This window comes from Halyomorpha halys, unplaced genomic scaffold (genome assembly GCF_000696795.3).
Source record: "Halyomorpha halys isolate HHAL.00 unplaced genomic scaffold, Hhal_1.1 Scaffold390.1, whole genome shotgun sequence".
Lineage (NCBI taxonomy): Eukaryota > Metazoa > Arthropoda > Insecta > Hemiptera > Pentatomidae > Halyomorpha > Halyomorpha halys.
In genome coordinates this window covers 503015-526364 of record NW_027112043.1, presented here as the reverse complement: position 1 = coordinate 526364, position 23350 = coordinate 503015, and the positions used below count along the sequence as shown (strand labels likewise).

Below are 23350 nucleotides of genomic sequence, written 5' to 3'. Positions count from 1 at the left end.
TAAAGGTTAGTCAATCTAATTTTCTCAGGGGCCTCTGGTAATGTGACAAACTTAATACAGATGTTTCCATATCCGAGGATGCTAAAAGCTTCCCAGAAGGATACCATGATCAGGGGCAGATGACGAAACACCTTAATAAACGACATATTGTTGAAATCATGGCTAATTCCTCGATACATAGCATTCTATAACGTAATCAGTAAAATATTAAGCTATAAAGCTATGACTTTTTCAGACTCTCACAACATGTGGAGGGCCTTCTTGGTTCCTTTTATTTTAGGTCCTTCGGTATGTTTTCCATCAGGCATTAGGTCATTAGTTAAATTTCAATTAGTAGAGTAAATTTTTCAAATCTTTAACCTTCTAAAAACTATATCTAAAATTACCATGGATACAATATTAACGGAATGATGATTAATGAAACTGATTTTTCCACAGAGTAATTGTTCAATTGTTGCCTGAGCCAGCATCAGGTAACAAGATTTCCCTTAACAATGCCAAAAACTAAAACTTGGGAAACATCCAAATTCAAGTAAGATATAATTTATGCTGTTCAAATTTTGTACCCCTATTCTCCTAAACCAGTAAGGTTTGCATTAGTCCACTGCTTTCCAAGTCAAATATCACATACCAAACCAAACCATGAGATCCGTAACCAACAATAAAACAACTAAAATTATACATTAACAATAAAAAAAAAAAAAAAAATAACGGAGAAGAATATTAAAAAAAAATCTGGTACACGCATTATACAACATTAAGTTACAATTCATCTTTGAGAAGACGTTCTAGAATGTTTCATGTTCTAAACTATTCTAGAATGTTTTATAACAGTTATTTCTTTATTCACATGGTAATAAGTTTTCGCTCTTTAGTTTGGCTGTTCACGTACATATAGGGACACGAAGTTACACACAGAAGCAGCCAGGCAGACACGCATACTTATTTAATTATTTGGGATTAGGGGACCAGAAAATATGTAATCGGAAGGCAAAAAATTTGAGGAATTTTTTTTTCTGCATCTATAAGAAATTTCTTATTTAAAGGTTTCTTGAGGTGCGAAAGACGAATATCACTTTATTACTGACTAAAATACAACAGTTTATTTATAAATATTTATTATTATTATTATTGGCGCGACAGACCGTAGAGGTCCAAGTACATCGCGCGTTTTTTGACGTGGTTTTTTCATAGGGTGGGTTCGCTACTTCCACGCCTATTTTTCGTTAGTGCCACCCATAGGCTAACGAGCCTAACAACAAGTGCCCGGGGGTGGCTGTGAGTGGGTATTGTATAATGTTATGCTTGAAAAAAAACCCGGATAGGGGCGGGGACTTGAACTCACAATCTTTGGATTGGAAGAAAGGCGCGTTGCAACGCTGCTACCGTTGCTCCCTATTAAGATTTAGTCACATTTTATAAACAAAGTATGTTTCTAAACAAACGGAAAAGATAGGGCGCTCTGGAATATTTTCTATTTTTAGTCAATTTTGACTTTTTGGCCAATCGGGTAAAAAACTTTTTTCTTCTTTCGTTACTCTTCAAATTCTTTCATAGTTCACATTTATTCGTTTTTTATCACTGCTAACTATGAAGATGGTTGATTATTTCAGATTAACAAAATCAGAGGTACTTTAGGGGAAAATATCTTGAATATTGGGCATTTCAGTTGTATAAGCAGTTACGACAAACAGCCAATACTTACACCATTGCAGTCAACGCGGATTCGTGATATCTTGACTTCTTTTGATCCACTGAAATCTTCCACAGCTTTTATTTTCGCCTTTGTGGGAACCGCAGCTAAATCCTGCAATTGAAGACAATGCATAAAAATATCAATTATTTTGAACCACTTTACAGAGTAGGTAATGATAAGGTTTTTACAGTGTATTGAAGTATACTCAATGTAGTGGGCCGATTATCTAGGTTCTTTATATCACACTTTGTATTTTCTCTATTTACAACTTCTAAACTCGATTCTCGTGGGACATCCCTCGACTATAAGGCAGTAATATTCGGTGTAATTATGATCAGTATAATAATTTAATTCATTTTTTTCTTAGGAACTAGTGAATCATTGAAAACTTACTGTTGGCGAAACAGAAGACATTGATGAATAAGCTTCTTCTAAAGAGACCTTTACAGAATGTGCCAAACGAGTTTGGACGGGTGAAAAATTGGACTAAGTATTTAAAAATATTTATTTAAATATATCAATTATTTATTAAATTTACGATGATGAACTAAATATAATAAAAATGAACTTACACCGTCGCCGACACCAGATAACATAACATCATTATTGCCATCATCTGTGCCGTTAATGTCTTGTGAATTACTAATCTGTAATTCTAGATGTCCGTCTGATAAGCAGTCCTCTTGCTGAAAAAATATCGAAGTTTAAAAATGTTTACCCTTTGTTTTTTCTAACAAAAGAGTACTTACTGCAAACGGAGATGGATTTCCATGAATCTGAACATATTCTTCCTTTAGAATTCCAGATAATTCCTTATCCACATTTGGCGCAACACACTCTTGTTGGTGGATGACGGTACAAGAACGTTCGCGCTTATGATTACATGAAAAATAACAAAATGGAATATAAAAAAAGGTATTGCTATATTTTTATTTCGGGAAATCGTCAGAACAACTTCTCTTCATGTGATTAAAAAATTTAAAAAATAAGAGATAACAATAACAATGAAAAATTTTGCAAATATATCAACAATAAAGAACTTGATTTTGAAGAAAAGTACTTTGGATGTAAATATTTTATGCAATAAAAAATAGTTCTTTGTAACCATTTTTAGAATCAACAACATGAGGTATTACTCAGTATTATTTTTAATATAATATTAATTTTTTTTTATTTATTGATAGATATTACAATCTCTATTGCCTCACAGTCGTGGGCAATAGGTAATAGGGATGAATGATCTCATACATACTAAAATAAAAAAAAATAAATAAAAAAAAATAAAATAAAATAAAAAAATAAAATAAAATAAAGTAAAAAAAAAACAACTCAATACTAATTAATGATTAATATTTAATTGCTTCTAATAAGTAAACCAAATAGTAAATCCCGACAAAGGATGCCATCAATAATGCTATATTTTCATGAATTAGTATACGGGTTGCTATTGGATAATTAGTATGGACAATTTTTTGAAACTATTTATAGTGCTTAATTATGTTGAGTAGCAGTACTTTGAGTTACAGAATTAACTAAAACATTTACAGTTACAGAAAAACTAAAACATCTTATAACACTAAATACAGAACAGCTTTTTATAATATTTTTTTAAAATTTATAGTTTCCTATTGTGAATAATATGTGGATTCACCATTTATGGGTTAGATCATAATGAAAATTCACCAACTTATTTAATAATTATGAGGAACGAATTAGAGATACTTACGTAGTTCGAGAGTAGAAAACCAGACTTCTCATCAACTATGTTGTTTTTACAATCAATGGATTGATCATTATCCTGTAAGAAACAAAATTAAACTTGTAAAAAATGAATGAACAAGGTGTTTGGTATATATTCATATTAAAAGTTTTCGGCTTACAGGAATGTAATGTCCCAATAAAATAGGAGACTCATTATCGTTTCGGTATTGAGACTTGTCGCTTTGGGTGTCATCATGAAACGTTCTTTGTTCTGTCTCTGTTAAATGATCCTGTAACAACAATAAAAAAAAGTATTGAACTAATTTTTAAAAAAACCTGTTTCTGAACTGTACTACACCAATTCGATATGTACCGATACCGTTATAAACTTTTATAAGTGTAACTATAACAATTTCAAAATATGAAGATGATGATCAGGGTTGCGGTCTAAAAAGAACAAATAGTTTTTATCTATCTAATGTCCGATGTTTCGTCCCACTTTGCAGGACTTCATCAGGGCTAAAAAGATACAAAAAACAAACAGAAGGTTGTTTTTTGTGAACCCTGAACCTGATATATATATATATAATATATATAAAACAACAATTTTATTTATTGCTATGTGCAATATTTGTTTTTAACGAACCCTATACTACCAATATATACTACCTCTAAATAAACCGTACATAAACATTATTAAACTTATTACTAAAAGCATTGATTTTTTTTTCCTGTGAGATCCACTCTGTCGAAAATAATAATATAAGTTCGAGTACAAATCGGCGAAAACAATGTAAAAAGCTAAAAAATAGCATCAAAACTAGAAAATTTAAAATTATCTGCAACAATTAAGTAGTATTATCAATATATAATTACTGAAACTTTAACAAATTAACTAAATATGAAATTTAAGTCTTTTAATGACGTTTTATCGTTAAAGCGATTATGTTACATTACGAAAGGAGTGTTTATTAATCAACTCTCCCGACATATTTTAACATCCCAGAAATAAAAAAAATAATTTATTCATATTATCAATCGTATCTGGTTTATCTATATTTATCCCATTAACGTTTTCTATTCCCTGAAAAATGTTTATCCTTGAATTTGGATATTTATACAATATGTGATAAAGTGTTACATTCTTATTTCTGTTGCACAATTTCCACATTGCTGAGAGATAATTTTGATGATCGTATTATTAACTGACAACTTTATCGTATACCAGAGGTAACTATAAGATTTCATTGAAAAGTAATAATTCATTAGGTTAATACATTTTTTTGACCGGTGAATCATTTATGACGTTATTTTATATAGTAATAATAGTATCAATAGTAAACAAGCATCGATTTTTAATATCGAGTTTTGGTATATTCATGGAAAATAATTCTAAATAATTACTAATAATATATAGGCACATTTTCATTCTTACAATAATATTAGGACCACACGAGTCAGGTTCATCATTTGCCTCTCTCACCGTGTCATTAATTACTTCTTCCCGAGAATTGGTATTTGACATATCAACTTCTTCCTAGAAATAGATCATTATTAGTCCACTTGTTTCATTAACATTATGTGAAATATTACATTGCGTACCATTTTTAGGGTAGAAATCGAAATTAAAGGGTCTTCGGTCCCTTCTCTTGTTTCTTCATTTGGTTGTACAACTGCAATGTTACTTTTTGAAATATCACTTTTGACATGTTCTAGCTACAAATGATTTTTATATAAATGATATATTATATATTTGATATATATATAAAAAAAAATTTAGGAAACTCACAGTTTTTTTAATTCGAGAAAATACAGTAGACTTATCACTTTGCAGCTCAGAACCATTTGTTTTCCGTGATTCAATACGCTAAAAAAAAAAATAAAAAATAAGTTTTGGTACATCATTTCAAAACTTGTTGTAGGTTGCGCGATTTACTTCAATCATCTCCTCCAATATAGTCAGCATATCATCCTGTCTCAAGGTATAAGTCATCACAGGAAGTCCTGACGAAGATTTGTCCTGCAGAGTATCAAATTGTTATTTACAGATTATAATATTTCTATCCGATTGTTAAAAAATATATAACTTACATGAATACTCATACAACTGAGGGGACCAAACAAGAAGGTCACGTCATCCTCCCCTTCTGTTGGACTGTAGGTGTTCAGTGACTCGTTGACGCTGTTTTCGAGCTTTGGGGAGACCTTTAGACAAAAAAGTGCGACTAACTATTTGGTTCGACTGAACGTACAATACATGAAAGTGACTTACACTGGGAGGCAGGCATTCACTAGGAATGTTTGTAGCCATTTCACTTGCTGGGGTCCTGACTTCGGCACCAGCTGACTGTGCCAAACGCCTATCAGAGGGCGCCCGATCAATGTTCCTCTTCCACTTTTTTTCGATGATGAAGCAAATCCCGATACCGATGAGACCGACGACACTGGCGATGATGAAACTTCTGGAATATCCCATAGCAATCTGAGTGTAGAATATGTGGTATGTTCGTATTAATTTCATAATACTTCAATTATTTCTGCTCCCCATACTATCCCGCCAACTTGTACACTTGAACCTACATTGTTTATCACTGTAGACTATTTCATGCCCTAGAAGATTCCGTTCTCCCTTGCTATTAATCTAGCCTGCTCTACAAAAGAGGGTTTTAAGGGTTGTTCAAACATTTCAATTATAGGTTAAGTATGTAATTTTGTTTCGTAACATGATAAAGATAAGGTTGTCGGACCAACCCATCTGATTATTAAATTTCATTTTTATTCTTAAAAAAAAAATCGTAAATCTAAGCCAGGGGTCGAAAATATAGGTGTGACGGGAAGGTTGTGAACAGTTTCAACCATATCAATTGGCGGGAGCGAAGAGGTTTGGTGAAATGCCTGTCGAAAGTCTACAATTTATCTCTCTTGAAATGATTTCCTATTTCATTATTTAATAATCCTTTCGGTGGAAATACCATTTGAAACCTCTCACCATGTGACTTATTATTGTTATTATGGTTGTTTTTTGGTTTAAAGAAGTGTTCATATTTGTTACTAATTATTCTATCGTTTCTGGATTAAGCGCTTGTTAAGTTGGCCGATAAAGAACAATCCCATAGAAAGAAAAGTAATTTAACTTTTATTTTTTAAAAGATTAAGTTGAACTTGAGTTTTATTTAAACATTTTTGAAGTATTTAACTTAAACTTTTTGGTTGCTAAAACATGATGAATGGGTTACTTTAAATATTTTATCTAAAGAACATTTTTATAAAAACATTAGAAATATTTATTAATAAAAAAAGATAAATGTAAATCAGAAAAACGTCAAAACAAGCTCAGTTTTGGGTATACTAGTTCAAAATGGTATACCTGATAAATGAATAACTCCTTTTATAGAGATTTGAATTGGAAAGACCCCCAGGACGTTGTCAATATTGTAGAAAGGATTGTTTTGGTGCGGATGTCGATCTGAGTCCTCTTGATGGCCAACACAACGTAATCTTGTAAAATCTGGGCGTGGAAACGTATAATCTTTATTGTTTTCTGCATGGACCCTTCGATACATTACATTTCTATACGCTTTCACTGTGTACCGATAAATTCTTTTTATCCTTCATCCTATGCAGCCTGCTCACTTTCACTCCTCTAAGGAGGAACCTCATGTCCCAACCATCTCTGTACTAATTGCTGGGAAACAATATATTTCCAGTTTGATAGAGCTACTAATTTAAAAAAGGATAGGTAACGGTAAGCATATGGAGATTGTTCTTTAGGTAGAATCTCCCTTCCCTCATCTCGTCTCGCCCCTCCTACTACTACTTCCAATTACACTTTTCTCCAATTTTTTCTCGGTTTATTTTTTTTTCTATTATCTTTGGTTGAGTTAGGGTCTCAAAACAACTGGAATATTAGCCTAAAGACAACAAATATAGTTTGATGAATCCGATAACACTTTCTGAAGGCTATTGAGATGACATTGCATACAATGAAGGCTTGTAAATATGGAATATCTCACAACTTCTGGGTTAGAAGTTGCAGGAAGACAATAAATATTTTGTTTGACGTCATGATTAAAATATTTGGTCTATGAACAGGATTATCAGAGCGATAACCTCACTATTAAGTAACCTATCAACGTTCTTGTCATCTTGTAAGTACTTTCTAACCCCCAGATCTCTCTAAATGTATTTATTCAATCATGAAGTATACCAATACTACACCTAAAAATAATCTAAGATTGATACAAAAAACTTACATACAAATTCTTTTTGGCTTTAAAATCAGCCTATATCTTTGTGAAGCGAATGTAGATTTAAAGTATTATTTGAAAACTATCAGGATTTTCCCATCAAATAGAGACATTGAAGTTGTTTGTTTGTTTGTTTTTGTTTAGTGGCGTAAAAACTGATATGCTAATTTTATTGTTTTATTGTCGTCTCTGAATGTTTTGGAATATCCGGGTATAATCCTTAGCTATTGAGGTGTGGTGTGAAATATGAGCATTTTTGGAAAATATATATATATATTTTTTTTTTCCTACGCCACCGGAAGTGGGCTCTTACGCCATTTTCCCTCTCGCAGCCCAATCCAATTTTCCCTTCCTCTTAGTTAGTCCACATCTCAAGATCCTCCAGACTAACACACGCCAAACGATGGTCCCCATCCATGTCCTCCATGTTGCATAGAGGACATTTCGGGGAATCTACGATGCCAATTCGATAGAGGTGTTTTTGGAGCAAATCATGTCCTGTTACTAGCCGAAAACAACCACTCTTTCAGCTCTGCTAAGATTGCCTGGGATTCTTTTTTCCTTATCCAGTAGGCTCTCCCACTTCTTTCCTTCCGCTTGAACTTTGTGTCTGGCACTTGTTCTGTCCTTACAATAAGTTCTTATAGGAAAATATGGCTAATTATCAAATTGATGTTACAATACTGGCAGTTCGGAAGTGTTTGTTTCGAAACGAGATAGGAGTGAGTGAGCCTCGTGTGACCTATTCTTAGCCTGGTCAGTTCAACCTCCTCTCTACGCCATTTGCGGTTGGAGATACCCCGAGGCTTGACGTCCTATTTAATAATTTTAAGTTTACTCCTTGGGCTCTCATTCCACAAAAATTGTCAAATATATTTAATTCCTTTTCGAGGGGATCTGATGGAGCTAAAGTTGGAATAAAAATTTGGGACGGGGTCGGGGAAGCGCGAGTGCTTTTCTTGCAGCGTGATCGGCCACTTCATTCCCTGCGATTTCTAGATGGCTTGGAACCCATTTAAATGCAACTGACATATCAAAATCGTATAGAATGTTTAATTAATAATAGATGTAGGCAATTTCTGGATGCTCCGTGTTACGGCGGATAAGGGATTCAAAAGGAACCTTTGCTAGCCCAACCGTGAAGAGTAATGAGAATAGAAGAAATGAACTTTTGAATTTTGTTATGTTGTATTTTAAATAATTAAGCTTAGTAAAATGAAAGCATTTGAAAACAAAATATACGAAAATATAAACTAGAAAAAAAGAACTTAACCAAACTATTACAATAATTACAATTAAGGCTTAACAAAGAAAAAAATGTATCTATATCACCGTGGGTGATAGATGGAGCCCCTGCTGTCGGTAGGTTCTATATGTCTTCGTGGAAGCTGGTTCGAAAGAGGGTACGCCCATGCGCCCTGTCCTTATAGTAATAGCAGGCAACTTAGGTTGTAGTCCGCCCGCCATGGCGAAAACTGATTAAGCTGACGGAGATGACCAGACTGCCAGCAGTCACTACTAACACTGCGCAGTGAGAAGAGACGCTCATGCCGGTCGGTGTTTGTAGGTGTCATTTTTACGTTTACCGTATAAATATTAACAACCGAGAACAGATTTTTTTTTTTTTTTTTTTTTTAATAGCAACCATGTGTTAGATAATAGATTATTGCACCATATGGTGACGGCACACACTTAAAAATAATAAAAAAAAATCCCAGATAAAAACAATATAAACCTTTTAATGAGCTTCTTGAGTAATTATTATAATAATAAATATATAATTAATTGATTTTTATATAATTAATCGAGTAATTGTTATTATATTGTTGGTTCAAAGACAAACAGAAGTGAAGTGCGTTCCATGTGAGTTCGGCAGTGAATATGTTGCATAGTTTGTGGAGTTTTATATACTAGATAAATAAATTTTAGATATTAGTTACAAAAGACGTTGCTGATGATTGGTCTGATTGTGATCCGTCTGTGTCAGTTATAAAGGATTTTGGAATAATTTGAAGGAGACGAGATAAGTGGGGTTTATATTCAGCTGGTTCGGTATTATTTTTAGAGTATTTGGACAGGTCTAGAATTGTTTTACGTCGTTGGTGGGGGCCATGGTAGATGATAGTTTTCGTATTTGTCAATTGTTATAGTTTTGTGTTGAATTTCGTTTTTATCGAAAAGGATTGGAAAATTTTGAATTAAAAATTTATGTGTCGGATGTTTAGTCTGTAGATATAATTATGAACTGTAGGTTTTGGCTAATTTTGATCTCCTGAAAAAAGGTGGTAGTCCGGATTCAACACATTCACACGCCAGTTTACATTGCCATCTAAGGAATAGCTCTCCTGCAAATTAAACTTTATTTTTTTCAGATGCGCTACTATAAAATCATTATTGTGAAGATCTAATTTCGTTTATGTAGCACTTAGATGCATAGTACATTCCATTATTTACGTAAAAATTCGTATTCGTAAATATTGGCCTGTATCTAGAGTTCGCAATCGCGAAGAAATGAATGTTTTTCAACAAAATCAAGGGAATTCACACTTCAAGTTAAAATTGCTCCAACATATGAACAGTTAATGATATAATCTTAAAGTACTTCAACTTTCTTTCTTAAAATTTTTACTTTTGACGAAAAGCTTTTGTTTTCATCTGGGGCACTTTACGTGTTTTTTTCTTGGAGTCCTTTACTGCAACTTGAAAAATATTCCCTAGAAATAGTAAGGCAAAACGTGTCTAAAATGGAGAAACATTTGTAAAGCCATTGGTTAATAAGCATATATTTTGAGACGAGGATAAATCCCTGAAGACATTGGTTAGTGCTTCGTTAATTATAATGAATAAGAATAGCGATCCGGAGGGTTTCATTTAATGACATATTAGAATTGCTTATCTGTGTGACGTCATCGCCGCTGTGGCCACATACTAGCGTCTTTTCACCGCTTCGCACGTCCAGCTAGTAGTGGCCGTAATGGTGAATAAAATTAAAATCGTTTACACATACGATAGGTGTCTCTTCAACAAGGTCTGCAAGTCTCAGAATCTTTCGTGAAGGTAGAGGCTGTCAGGTTCTGGTTTGCATGCCACTACAAATAATTTCATGCGGCTATACTGTCGCGGTGTCTTCGGAGTCTCTTGTACGCTGCAGACGGATTGAGACACCTGACCCCTACTTTACACAAAGCAAAAGAAGAATCGGATGTGTAAATATGAAAGCTTTAGTGTTAGCTATTAAAATAAAGAAACAATGTGAAGAAAATAATTTTTATTTTTCAAAATTACGAAATCATGAGCGAGGACATCTCGAAATCTGTGAAAGTTAGAGAAAAAATCTATAAATAAAATCTATCTTGTGGCACACTTTGTCAACTTTACTTTGGTATAGATTTTTACTCTTTGAAGCATAGCTTCCAGGATGTAAAACGTAAAAAATAAATTTCTAGATCCCTTCTTCATTATTTTTGTCAACATGAAATACGTTGTAGCAATCAGCTGATGCAACCATCTTCATCTTAGAACGAACTATGAAATTAACCAGCATGGCTCAGAGCTTTTTCAAGATTAAACATGGCTTCAATATTATTTTTCAGAAAACGTATCAAATATATAGTTTTATCTTACAATAACTTTAATAATATTGGTATTCTCTCGATCATTGTAACGTTTGCTTAATTATTTTGTTCATAAACCACTTCATTTTAATATAAACTATTCTTCAAAAGTATTATTAGTCTGTTATTGTAACAGTGTTCCTAGATAACTTTCTTGAGTTATTAGAAATGTAAAATATCAATGGAAAGAATATGTATGAACAGGGTTATTTAATATGCGATTATCAATTAATGGATAAAATAAGTGACTAATTTATGAGTTTATGATTTTTAAAAGAAACAATCAAATGGACTGAAGAATATTTGTACCTATATGTATTCTAGAAGGGAGGGAAGACTCGAGTCGAGGGGAGCATCTACCCTTTATTAGGTAGGTTCTCATAATCAGAAAAAAAATCTGGCATTTATTGTTCATAAATATATTCTGCAGAATATAATGTTAAACTAACGATCCCATAATACTTTAGAATGTTAAGGACTAATAAAAGATGGGATATATAAGTCGATAAAACAAGATCTGACATTATTTTCGATTAATATTGATCACGAAATCAATTTAATTTTATGAAAATTATAATTTACAGATTTATACAATGGAAGATCGTTTTAACAATATAATTCAGATTTCAGTAACTTTATATCAGCAGTACAATGGAATCTTCTGTTTATAATTGGACTAATTATTACAAAAGGAAATGATAAATCCCAAAAAAATATAGAACAAAAAGAGAAAAAAAGAATTATGCAATAGTTAAAAGAAGAAAATAGGATAAAAGAGGAAAACTAAATTCAAGAACGATTAGACAGAAAATACGTACTACATTAAGTTATAGTGATATGTTATTTAATATTTCACAGAACAATACATTTTATGTTTAATATAAAATTATCTTCAAGCACCAAAAATTTGTAAATCAGTAAAATTAGGAAAAAAGAAGTGGGTCAATTCTGTTGATTATTGTAAATCATTATTTTCGCTTAAACACTTAAACTTCACCATTTTTAAGCAGAATGCTGAACTCTCTTGGTGTTTAGTCTGTTTTTTAAATTCATGCAGTCGGTTTATCGTCTGTTGACTTTGTCGTCCGGAAATTTGTTCATACCAAGTAGTCATGGACTTGGTATGTTGCGCGTGCCAATGTAGATAGTACGTAGATATTGCTTTACATTAAAGTTATTATATTAATTAAAACGAATTGAAATGAATATTTTAAATATACTTAATATAATGTGCTACCTGGAATGGTGGTTAGTAACTTAAAATAAGTTATTGGACAAAGAATGATGAATCAGAAACTAAAGAACAGGAAGCAGGCGATGTTGGTAGTGAAAAAAATGAACAATAAGTGATGAGTAGAATCATAGGAATCATTGATTAGAATTATTTGAAAATCATGTGGAGTGGAAGAAAGGTGAAATACACGGTATCTAGAGTTGGAAGGTTCAGCAGTTAAGCCTTATTAGATCAAAGGAAAGGTATATCCAATTGCAGAAAGAATAAAGAGTCATAAAGCAGTCCACAAAGAAGGAAATTAAGAAGCAATAAGGAAAGGAAGAGAAGAAAATGCATCACAAAGGAGATGAGAATCACTCCCGACACTTGACAGCAGTACTCTAAATAATTTCAAACTACTCAAGAAAGGTAAAGATAAGTTTTAATGTACGTAATCTAGCCACATTTAAATTATTTAGTGGAAGTTGTACGGATTAGAAATTAAGTCTTTGTTCTTCGTGGACTCAGTTGTTATGTGGAGCGCTTTTTGGAACCTCAGATGGCTGAGGCATGTTGTCAACAAGTCATCATAATTATTATTATTATCGTTGAAGTAAGTAATTTGCTAGAGGAATCGACCACCTCATGCGAGAAGACTACTCGCGGTACAAGGACCTGGTATCTATTAGAGAACCCCCGATTAAAGTTCAGTGAGGAACGTAGCACATGCAAGAGGATCCTAATGTCGGAGTAAAACCATCCGTATCACATTCGCTTTGTACTCGGGTGGAAATAAGTTGTAGGACCAACCTACTTTTTCTTAGGTAGGAGCGAAAATCAAACCGACGGACAGTGAAAGAGGAGAGGAAGCTGACCAAACAAAGAAACCTGTGCACAGCTAAGGATAAAAAATGAGAATTATTTTCCTTATGGGAGTGCGTTATAAATCAGTCTTGGGAGTGGGATGTAAAGCAGTTATGGGAGTGAGATGTAAAGTAGTTATGGGGAATGAGATGAAAAGCAGTTATAGGAGTGAGACTTAAAGCAGGAATGGGAGTGGAATGTAAAGCAGTTATGGGAGTGGGATGTAAAGTCGTTATGGGAGTGGGTTATAAATCGGTTATGGGAGTGGGTTATAAATCGGTTATGGGAGTGGGTTATAAATCGGTTATGGGAGTGGGTTATAAAGCATGAGTGTGTAGCTTCCCATTGTGGGGAATATCCCTAACAGGCTATGTCTTTTAACGTCTTTATGTCCTCCAATGTAAGAAATGTTATCGTACAGATTGCCAATCAGTTCCTTCCAGCTTTTGAATCACATAACGCTTCTTCTCGTTCTAATTTTCCTAATGTTATTGATTGATAAGGGATTGATTATTCCCTTACCAATCCACATAGAATTTGACTAAATTTAATAATAATTACATTTGTCTCCTTCGACCCAATTATGAATATTTGAAATAGATATTTACATTTCAAGTTTTTCTGAACAAGGAGGTCCTTTCATATCCCCCGTTGAATAGTGGTAAAGAGCACCCCTTAATATTTTACATTTCAGAAAGGGAGGGAACTATTTTGGCGGGAGTTTCCCCCACCCCCGTGACGTCAGCGCCGCCGGTGGGGGGTGGTAGCGCTCACAGCCGGTCACCCCCGCTTGGGAAGAGGACGCTCGATACAGGAGGTCAGGTACGTCTTCACTGGTCCGTCAATTGACGTTCTTATATCTCATTCTGTCATTTATTTTTGGCGCCCGGCCAGGTCTCGCTCTTCCTGACCTAGCGCAATGTTCAGTCACAGTTACACGCTTCTTAACTTATTTGAGATAGTTTGTTTGAGTTCTGTACTCTTTTGAAATATGAGAAATGGTTTTTATTAACAGATATGATGGTTTAATACTTTGATCGAATATTATATATCATATAATATTAGTAGTTGACTTTGTATGAATATTTTACAATACTGAAAGCATTGCATCTTTTGATGAGAGTAAAATATCTTTTTCTTATATGTTGAAATTCAACATGAATAAAGTCTCAATTACATTAATCATATAATGTCATATTTAGATAAGATATATCTTTTTTTAATATATTTTTTATTTTATAATGTTTCATCACAACCATGTTTTTGTAAGGAATGAGTTATTTTACAATTATATTTACTTGTAATGTATAAGTTTTACTTCTACTGTTCAGTAGATATAGAAATCATGATATGAAAAACTTAAAATTATCTAATCATTATCTCCTATGAATTTAATATTTTTTTAATAATTGACTTATGGAATTCCAAATAATTGAGTATAAAAATATTGGCAACATTTTAAAAATGAATATCTTCACTTCAAAATATTATTTTGAATTTAAATATTCAAAATAAGGATTTTTTTTGAGAATCTTTTTATAAATTTTTTGTTTTTGAAATGTTAATGGACGATTTATCTACTTACATGATCTCAATATTATATTCAACCAAAAAATCAATAAAATGTATTTCACATTTGATATGAAAAATATATTTACACAATTAAAAAGTTTTTGGATTGTAGATGGTGCAACATACTTCTTGTTGAGAAGGCCTGTAGACACTTCCGTGTTAATAATGGATTACCTATCCACTGGTTTTACTATTTTCTTCTGAATTTATTTTAAACAGGAAATCTTTACTATTTTAGTTCAAATGTCACTGAAAGTTTTCATTAAATTTCACTGTAACTCAGAGAGCTTTATAAAAAAAATGTTTGTTCTATAATTTAACTATTCAATTATTTTCTATAAGTATTCATCATTGGTCTTGATACAGAAATCTTCAATGCATGATGCGAAAATAATAAAACTGAAAAAAACTATCCAAATTATGATTAATTAAGTAACCTTTTTAATAATATTTTGGAAAATTCATTGAATTGACCTCCCCCTAGCGAACAGTTACAATCCCAAATCACCTGTTGTGCTCCTATTGATTTCTCGATTTTGCCAGGTCAAGGCTCGGAGGGAAAATCCTTCCTCAATATTATTGTGTTGGAAGGAAAGGGAGAACTTATCTAAAGATTTTCATCTTGACGTTTAATCGAAAAGTAGGCAGCTTCCGGCAGTTGGGGTGTCAAGAATGGTAGGAGCTTTGGCTAACTCTTTTTTTTTTATTCATTTTTCTTTTATTTTTTAAAATAATTATTGTTGTTTTATGTGTATGCTTTATATGATTTTGAACTTAGATCAGCTAAAGGGAAAATTTACGTTTGAAATTTCAAACTTGTTACTTTATAAGTGGCAAAGCAGAGCCAGATCCAAAAATTGTCTTTATAACGTATTAATAATTCGAAATATATGTGTTTTGTTTAGGGTAAGCATATGAAAGCTTATAATATCAAACTGTTCTTAAAATTTAATTTTTAGAGCGCGAATTCCTTATCTTTGGAACCACTAATGTGCCCATGTAGAGCTAAAGATTTCTTTTTAAATATTAAACAATAAGAACTATAAATAATTAAAACTAATAACACCAGCTATCATTTATTTAAATGTTATTTAACAAATGCTTTTCAAACTTAAAATACTTAAGAATTAGTAACTGACACAACTCTAAAATTTTGTGGTAAAACCTTTTTGTATTTTTCCTCGATTCAGGGCTTCTAGCCTAAATATTTATGACTTTAAAAAAATAAATTTGAGAATTCTATCACTGGCGAGAACAAATATAAAAAAATATATTTAAAGATTTGCTGTTTACAAGGAATTGAAGGTAGTTTAAAAAACTTATGAATTACTAATTCTATTATCTACGATTATTATTTGATGTACAATTATTTTATTTAATAAAAAAATAGTAACATTCCAACATGAATCAAGCCTCTATATTAAAAAAATTCAATGTGGACTTTTAACAATTATTTTGCAATGTTTTTCCGTGAGTAATTAGACATGCAAATAAACAGTCATTGCCAACTTAATAGTTTTGACCTTCCGGAAAGAAAAACAAAAACATTTACGAGATATAGATCTGACAGATCGTTATAATTATTGAAGGTTTTCATAGAAAATGAGACCAAAAAGAGGGGGGAAAAGAAATAAAAGGAAAATATACTTTCAGTAATTTTGACAGTGCGTATGCCATTATAATGTTTCAGATATTTTATAGTTTCAATATTATCAATTACAAGAGTGGTGTCGAAATAAAGCAGAGTGATGAAGTCAATTTTTTTATTTATGGAATTATTAATTTCAGATAAATAACGTTGAGATGTCAATCTGTCATGTGACCTGATAGCCGAGAGGGAGAACTAAAAAAAAAAAAGAAGAAAAAAATAGGCTTTCGTGGATCCTAATAATTTTTCAGAAGAACATGAGATGGGAATAGGAACTTTTGGTTGCTATGAATTGCTATGAAAATTTAAGGGTTTCCTGTTGTCCGAAAACGAATATCAACTGTTGTTTATAGCTAAAAAATAAATGAATACGTCAGTTGCTTAAAGTTGTTTTAATGTTGTACTTACGTCATATTATAGGTATGGGCCAAAAATAATCTAAACCGGCTAGTAATTTAGAAAAAAAATAAAAAATCGAAAGAATTACAAACTACCAGATATACATATACCTACTTGTATATATGTATTCAATTAATTATTTCGTCAGGGGGGTACGAAAAAACAATTTTTTTTTAATGATTTCTTTTTATATCATTCTAATAGAACGATGGACTGAAAATACTTTAAATATTATTATTTTTATATTTGGTTAAGAATCTGTAATTTCGGCTCAGCAGACCAAAAATTTTATTCTTTATTGATTGTGCCAAAGAAATCTAAGACTGGTGAAGTAAGAAAGGAAACTTAAAGGATGTTTTGATAAATGAAACTGTAAAAAAAGTCTTTTTTAAAAAATCCATGAACTGAATACTCTAACACAGTTTTTGCCAAACTACCATTCCATGATTTTTGTATAACTGAGTACCTCATAAAAAAATTACATATGTAGTGAAACATCTCTTAATGGACCTAAATCTGTATAGATAATTTTTAAATGCCACGGCTTGAAATAATAGGAATATAGACCTTATGATAAACGGATGCGGAACAGCTGAAATTTATTTATAAACACATTTATCTCTCTTAGTAATTAACAAAAAAGGAATTATCTTTTAATTTGGAATATTTACAGACGCTTTCCTCAAACGCTTCTTATACCTCTAGCGGTACGCTCATCACATATGAAATACTGCACTACCAGAAAGAAACAAGAAACAATTTACGAAGGAAATCATCAACACAGATAATGAAGAATTTTAGTCGATAACTTATCTAAATAAATCTACATTTGAGTGGAAGAAAGTTGTAAAGCCACAATAATGAGATATGGAAGATAATTATACAAAATATTTGCATCCCAAGTTTTATATTAAAAATATCAAAATAAAAACTCAGGTTGTTAGTGAAAAAAAAAATCATCTCTATTTAATTATATGTTAATTACATGTTGTTAACTAAACAATTATTGATAATTATCTTGTTATCGGTTTCGAGTGGGTGGATTTCATTTGTGTTGTTGGTGTTTGCCTGCAGTATTGATGTAAATCAGCTGGCCTCCCACTATGCAATTAACTGTGGTGTTTCGTGACGTATAATTGTCTCTAAACAAGTGAATAGTTAAATGAAAAAAATATTCTTTTATTTAAAATCTAATAACACTTTAATGAAACATGCAGCAAGAACAGAAAAGGTTTCTGGAAACCAGGAAATGTACATCTTTTAGCAGTTGAGAAAAATCATAAGATTCTTACTAATTGAGAAGTGGAATATGCACATGATATTTCAGGGTTAAGCCTCCTAACTGGAAATATGAGTTACTAGAAAAAAAGTTTTTTTGAGGGTATGTCCGTTAACGTTTTGTTTAAGATATGTGCACGTTTAAAGATTTACGTTATTACGAATTATTTAGAATATAATAAATAAATTAGGACGTGTTCCAACTACTTTTAAAAAAAATAAAATATAAACATTAACATTCACGTTAAATGTTTTTCAAAGAAATTACATTGAGCCTTAAGACACGCTTGGTATCTTTCTACTTTCATCCACAGCAGAAATTAGCTATATTCGGGTACTACTGTGGTGAAAAAAAAATGCAGAGCATGCTCAAGGTAATTAAAACATCAAAACTTTGAACATTAATGAGAAAGCTAATGCATAAATTTCATTTATAATGTAGTTCGAACACATATTAATCTATTTATTATAACCTAAATGATTCATAATGAAGAAAAACTTTAGATCTCAGTATCTCCTAAACAAAGTGTTAACGGACATACCTTCATACAAATTTTTTTTTCATAGAAAATTTGTATTTTAAATGTCCATTTCTGTTTAAAAAATGCCAAGGAAAAGCTGCATATAAATCATATAATAAACATGATGTACAACCTCGTAAACAATAAAATAAAACCAAGGTAAATAACTCCAGTGAAGATTTTCCGATAAATGAATATTCATGATTATCAACAGGCAAGGAAAAGAAACCGTAGAGAATCATTTATAATTTTTTGTATGACTTGCATGATGATTCATCATCTAACTTGTTAGTAACAACTCCTCAACTACAAAAAGTTTAACCAAAGATGCTTACCACCCCCACTTTTTTTTTTTTTAAATTCCAAGAACGCCATCATTTAATAAAATGTTATGTCATGAATAACCGCGACTGCTTCTTTTATTTGTTCAATCAATTTGTTTCAGCGTTTTAGAAGCTGAGGGTACAAAATAAATTAGGAAGACATTTCTGCAGTAAAACTCTGGAGTCCAGAAGTCAACAAGCCCTTTTTTTTATGACCCTTTTCCTGGTCAATTTTGACATACCGGTGTTGGGAGAGGTATCTACAGGTTACCACCCTATTCCAACAATGGTGAGGGGTTCAAGCTTTGATTTCGTGAGAGCAGCAAAGCCATAAAAGTCGTTCCTCAAGGCCGGATTCGCACCAGCGCTATTGCAGTCTTGAAGTTGGCGCTTTAACTCGCTCGGCTACAATGAGTCAAGATGCTGAAAACTTTCAGTTTGTTGTATCTTTATAAATAAAATAAATAATTTATGTTATAATCTTTTTTGGAAAATATTCTGAATATACTGCATCAGCCGGAAGAGTTTGGTATGCTGGGTATTTCTCTGCTCCATGCCTAGAACATCACATTTCATACTTTTTAGCTCGCAAATTCACCGGTTGCCTATACATTAACAGGTGTGAGTAAAATGAATAAATATTTTTATGGACTAATATGGTAGGTAAAGTAAAACTTACCTTAAATGAAATTTAGCCAGTCCTTAAAAGTTCATTATTAGAAATTTAAATTATTAGTGCTTTAACACGGAATTATTTATTAATTACGAGTTACTGAAAATAATTGAGAATAATGTACTATACTTAACATTTTGTGATTGTGATGAAGTGCACTTTTTTTTAACGGTGATCAAGAATAAGGTTTATTATTTATTTCAATTTTTGCGTTATTTGAACTCATTCTATATTAATTCTTATGTACTTAGAATGTTTAGAATATATGGATTAAGAAACTGTTTGAATTAAGCAGTGTTTATTTATTATAGAGGAACAGTGTTAAACTGAAGATACATCACCTCGCTGATATCGATTCAGTTCCAGCAGCCTGATGAATATGTATTGATATCTATTATCGCTGTTGCATGAAAGTTTGTAATGGCATCAATGAATAACGTATTAGTTTATTTGGAAGCGCCAACCCAGCCTGACATATTTTGTGACTAATTTGGTAGAGCTGGTGTTTATGGAAAGAATTATTTTTTCATAAATATTATAATATCGAATTCTGTAACTGAATCATATTTTTTCCATAGATTTCGTATCATAATTATGTGCCACCGACCTCATCACAATGAAAGCCCTTTCAACATAAAATTACTAAGAAGTGACACATCCTAATTAGCAATCGTAATGTTGTGCACTTATGATGTTATTGTAATTCATTACAAGAATATGAAAGGAACTGTGTAAAATATAATTTATAATATCCATTATATTTGTTTGACTGGTTGGTGTTAAAGAGAAAATCTACTAATTGAAATGTACCTAAATTCAAATCAAAATCTAGATTTTAGGCTATATTGCTTCCTCACCATCAAAGGTAGCTAAGATTTGTTGTTATGCAGGAAATTTTCACTCTCATTTAATTTTTTAGACATGAAGTAACTAATTTGGTTCTTAGTCTGCCTGCAGTCAAAGTTTTGTTGAAGCATAATCGATCGAATTGTGGTTTAGATGAAATTTTCAGGGATTGTGTGTACTGGTGTCTGGTTAGTTCCAGGTTGATTTTATCCTATTCCATGTACTAATTTAAAAGTATTTTTCTTAGTGCCTATATGTCAAAAACGGCTTGTCCAATTTGGCTCAAATTCTGGAGGAAGTAATGCAAGGTGATAAGTGATGTCATGATTTACTATAAATTAAAAAAAAAAATCAACCACTAATTTTATTTTTAAAAATACATAATTTTTTCTTAAACTTAGTAATAAAGGTAATCATGTTCCTTTCTACATACCCAAAAAGAAATGGTAAGGAAGCTATACAGATTCATGAAGTTGGCAAATATCTTTTTAAAATAGGATCATCGTCTATTGTATTTAAAAAGAAATTCAATCTGGAAGGGACGGAACTAATGCTTGTCTTTCAAGTATCTGCGTCTCCTTTTTAACCTCTTGCAGGCCAGTGGTGTGTCCTTTGTAGTTTGGCGTATAATGACGTTTACAGGCAAGACATTATGCAGATTTATGTGGATGACGTTGCATTGCGTTCCAAAACTAGGTACTTCTTCTTTTTTTTTTTAATTACCAGTTTTAGTATTAGATTATCACGAGATGGGTATAATTTAAAATATCCATTGGTGATTTGCTTGACTGGTTGGTGTTAAAGGGCAAATCAACTAATTTAAATGTTCCTAATTCAAAACAATATCTAGATTTTAGGCTATCTTTATTGCTTCCTCAACACCAAAGGTAGCTAAGATTTGTAGTCGTGCAGGCAATTAAAAAAAATTGTTCTCCGAATCGAAAATTTTCGCTAATATTTTAAGTTTTTAGATATCAAGGAACGAATTTGGTTCTTTGTTTCTTTTCAGTCACATTTTTGTTGAAGCAAAATCAATCGAATTGTTAATGTGGTTTAGACGATTCAGGAATCAGATTTATGAGAATGACGCTTTAACCCGTATGTCTGATTATTTTTAGTTTAAATGAGGCGTTGCGTTCCAAAAACTAGGTAACTTTTTTTTTCTTTAAATATCACAAGATATATGAATTTCTTCCAAATTACATGTTATTTAACTATTTTGTTTTTTAAATACTTTTACCTCATGATGATCGAGTGCCAAAAGTGTTAATTAAGTAAATATATATTTTTACCAGCGATGTGGTTAAGAAGCGCTGGGATTTCCCCGAGTCCTGGCCTTTCCTCCATAAGTGGGGGGTAGAGCTCTATCCGGAGTCCCCCAGGCTGTAGTTTGAGTTTAAATTTGTTTATTATAATTTTTTATATTTCTTATTTTGTTATCATTTAATTTATATATTTGTGAATATGGTGTGAATGACTCCATGATCCATATTACCACTGGCTATAAATATAAGACAGAATGTAATATTACGCAATAAAAAAAATAAAATAATTAAAACTGAATTTGAGTGCAATGTTTAAATCTTTTTAACAACACATATTCGTATATTTATGTGGTTTAGGTCCATATTAGGTTCTGGTATGTAACTATGAATATTCTTTAGTTTAATATTCTTATAAAGGGTGAGTTTAGTCATAGGTGTAGTCATGAAAGCTAGGATTTTATTTTATTTTTGATATTGTACCGTTTATATAGAATGTTCGGCCGCATATTATATTTTTTTGGGAAATGGAATTTTACAATCTGATTCCTTCTGTTTAATTGTGTTTTAATTCAGGAGACGAAATATTTATATATTTTCTTTAGTATTACGTTAAAAAAAAGGGGGAAGACAAAATATATTTGATGTTTTTTAATAGTTTTATTCAATCCCAGATTGGTCTGATGGGCCTTATGTGGTTACTATAACAGTTAGAATTTATTTTGTTTAATAATTAATTACGTGGTGGGTATAGTCTCGTGCAAGACACCTCTAACTATTTACAACGTTATAAATATTGAACGATTGTGAATACAATTATAAAATTTTATATAATGAATATAATTATAAAATGGATATAGTTAAAAATGAATAATAACAATGATAAATGAATATAATTATAAAAGAATATATAAAAATAATAATTTTTAAGAAGTGTGAGTTAAAAAAAAAATGAAATTTATAGATTTAATAAAATAAATAACTGACTTCGAATGGGAGGTAAACTAATTTGAAAAATATTAGTTGGGTTTATTCTAGACTTATTCATGCATCCTTCAAAGATAGTTTTCTTCATAAAAGCTATAGAGTTGAAATGTTGATGCTAATAGGAAGTGTTAAATTTGGCAGATAAGAAGGGCAAACAAGGTAATAGGTGGTAGAGGTTTAGCTTAAGGGTCCCCTAATAAGGGTCGGGTTGCTCCTTATCTGCCTGCCCAACCTTACTAAACAATACCTTCCCTTACCTACCCCACGATCAATAACTGTCACCTATTGTCATATTTCAAGGTTGTTTTATATTTATTTGTATGTTGAAAAAAAGAAAAACTTGCATATAACACCCGTATATATATATAAAGTGTAATTTATATATAGACATAAAAATCTGTTGCTTTGCGCGTATTTCACTTGCTATAAAAGATTTTTAGGTTTCACGAGATGAAATAACGAATATTAAATTTGTTCCTGCCAAGAATAGAACAGTTTAACAATAT

The 23350-nt window shown here is 31.6% G+C and overlaps 2 protein-coding genes across 4 annotated transcripts in view; one reads left to right on the top strand and one right to left on the bottom strand.

Annotated features, from left to right (window-relative positions):
• LOC106682130 (uncharacterized) overlaps window positions 1–6270 on the bottom strand; it is an 8623-nt gene extending 2353 nt beyond the window's left edge. The window contains exons 1-13 of the mRNA XM_014422823.3: window positions 5670–6270; window positions 5489–5602; window positions 5334–5417; window positions 5187–5264; window positions 5000–5113; window positions 4833–4934; window positions 3577–3687; window positions 3423–3494; window positions 2446–2568; window positions 2269–2382; window positions 2090–2182; window positions 1885–1998; window positions 1706–1807 (exon numbers count right to left, since the gene is read on the bottom strand). Coding sequence (XP_014278309.1) covers window positions 1706–1807; window positions 1885–1998; window positions 2090–2182; window positions 2269–2382; window positions 2446–2568; window positions 3423–3494; window positions 3577–3687; window positions 4833–4934; window positions 5000–5113; window positions 5187–5264; window positions 5334–5417; window positions 5489–5602; window positions 5670–5918 — 1470 coding nt within the window. The 5' untranslated portion in view covers window positions 5919–6270. The remainder of the gene's footprint in view (window positions 1–1705; window positions 1808–1884; window positions 1999–2089; window positions 2183–2268; window positions 2383–2445; window positions 2569–3422; window positions 3495–3576; window positions 3688–4832; window positions 4935–4999; window positions 5114–5186; window positions 5265–5333; window positions 5418–5488; window positions 5603–5669) is intronic.
• Window positions 6271–14093: 7823 nt separating this feature from the next.
• The window catches only part of LOC106682128 (endoplasmic reticulum aminopeptidase 1), a 113335-nt gene continuing 104078 nt past the window's right edge, over window positions 14094–23350 (top strand). For all 3 annotated transcript variants that reach the window (XM_024358233.2, XM_024358224.2, XM_024364423.2), the window contains exon 1: window positions 14094–14157. The gene's annotated coding sequence lies outside the window, so the exon portion shown is untranslated. The remainder of the gene's footprint in view (window positions 14158–23350) is intronic.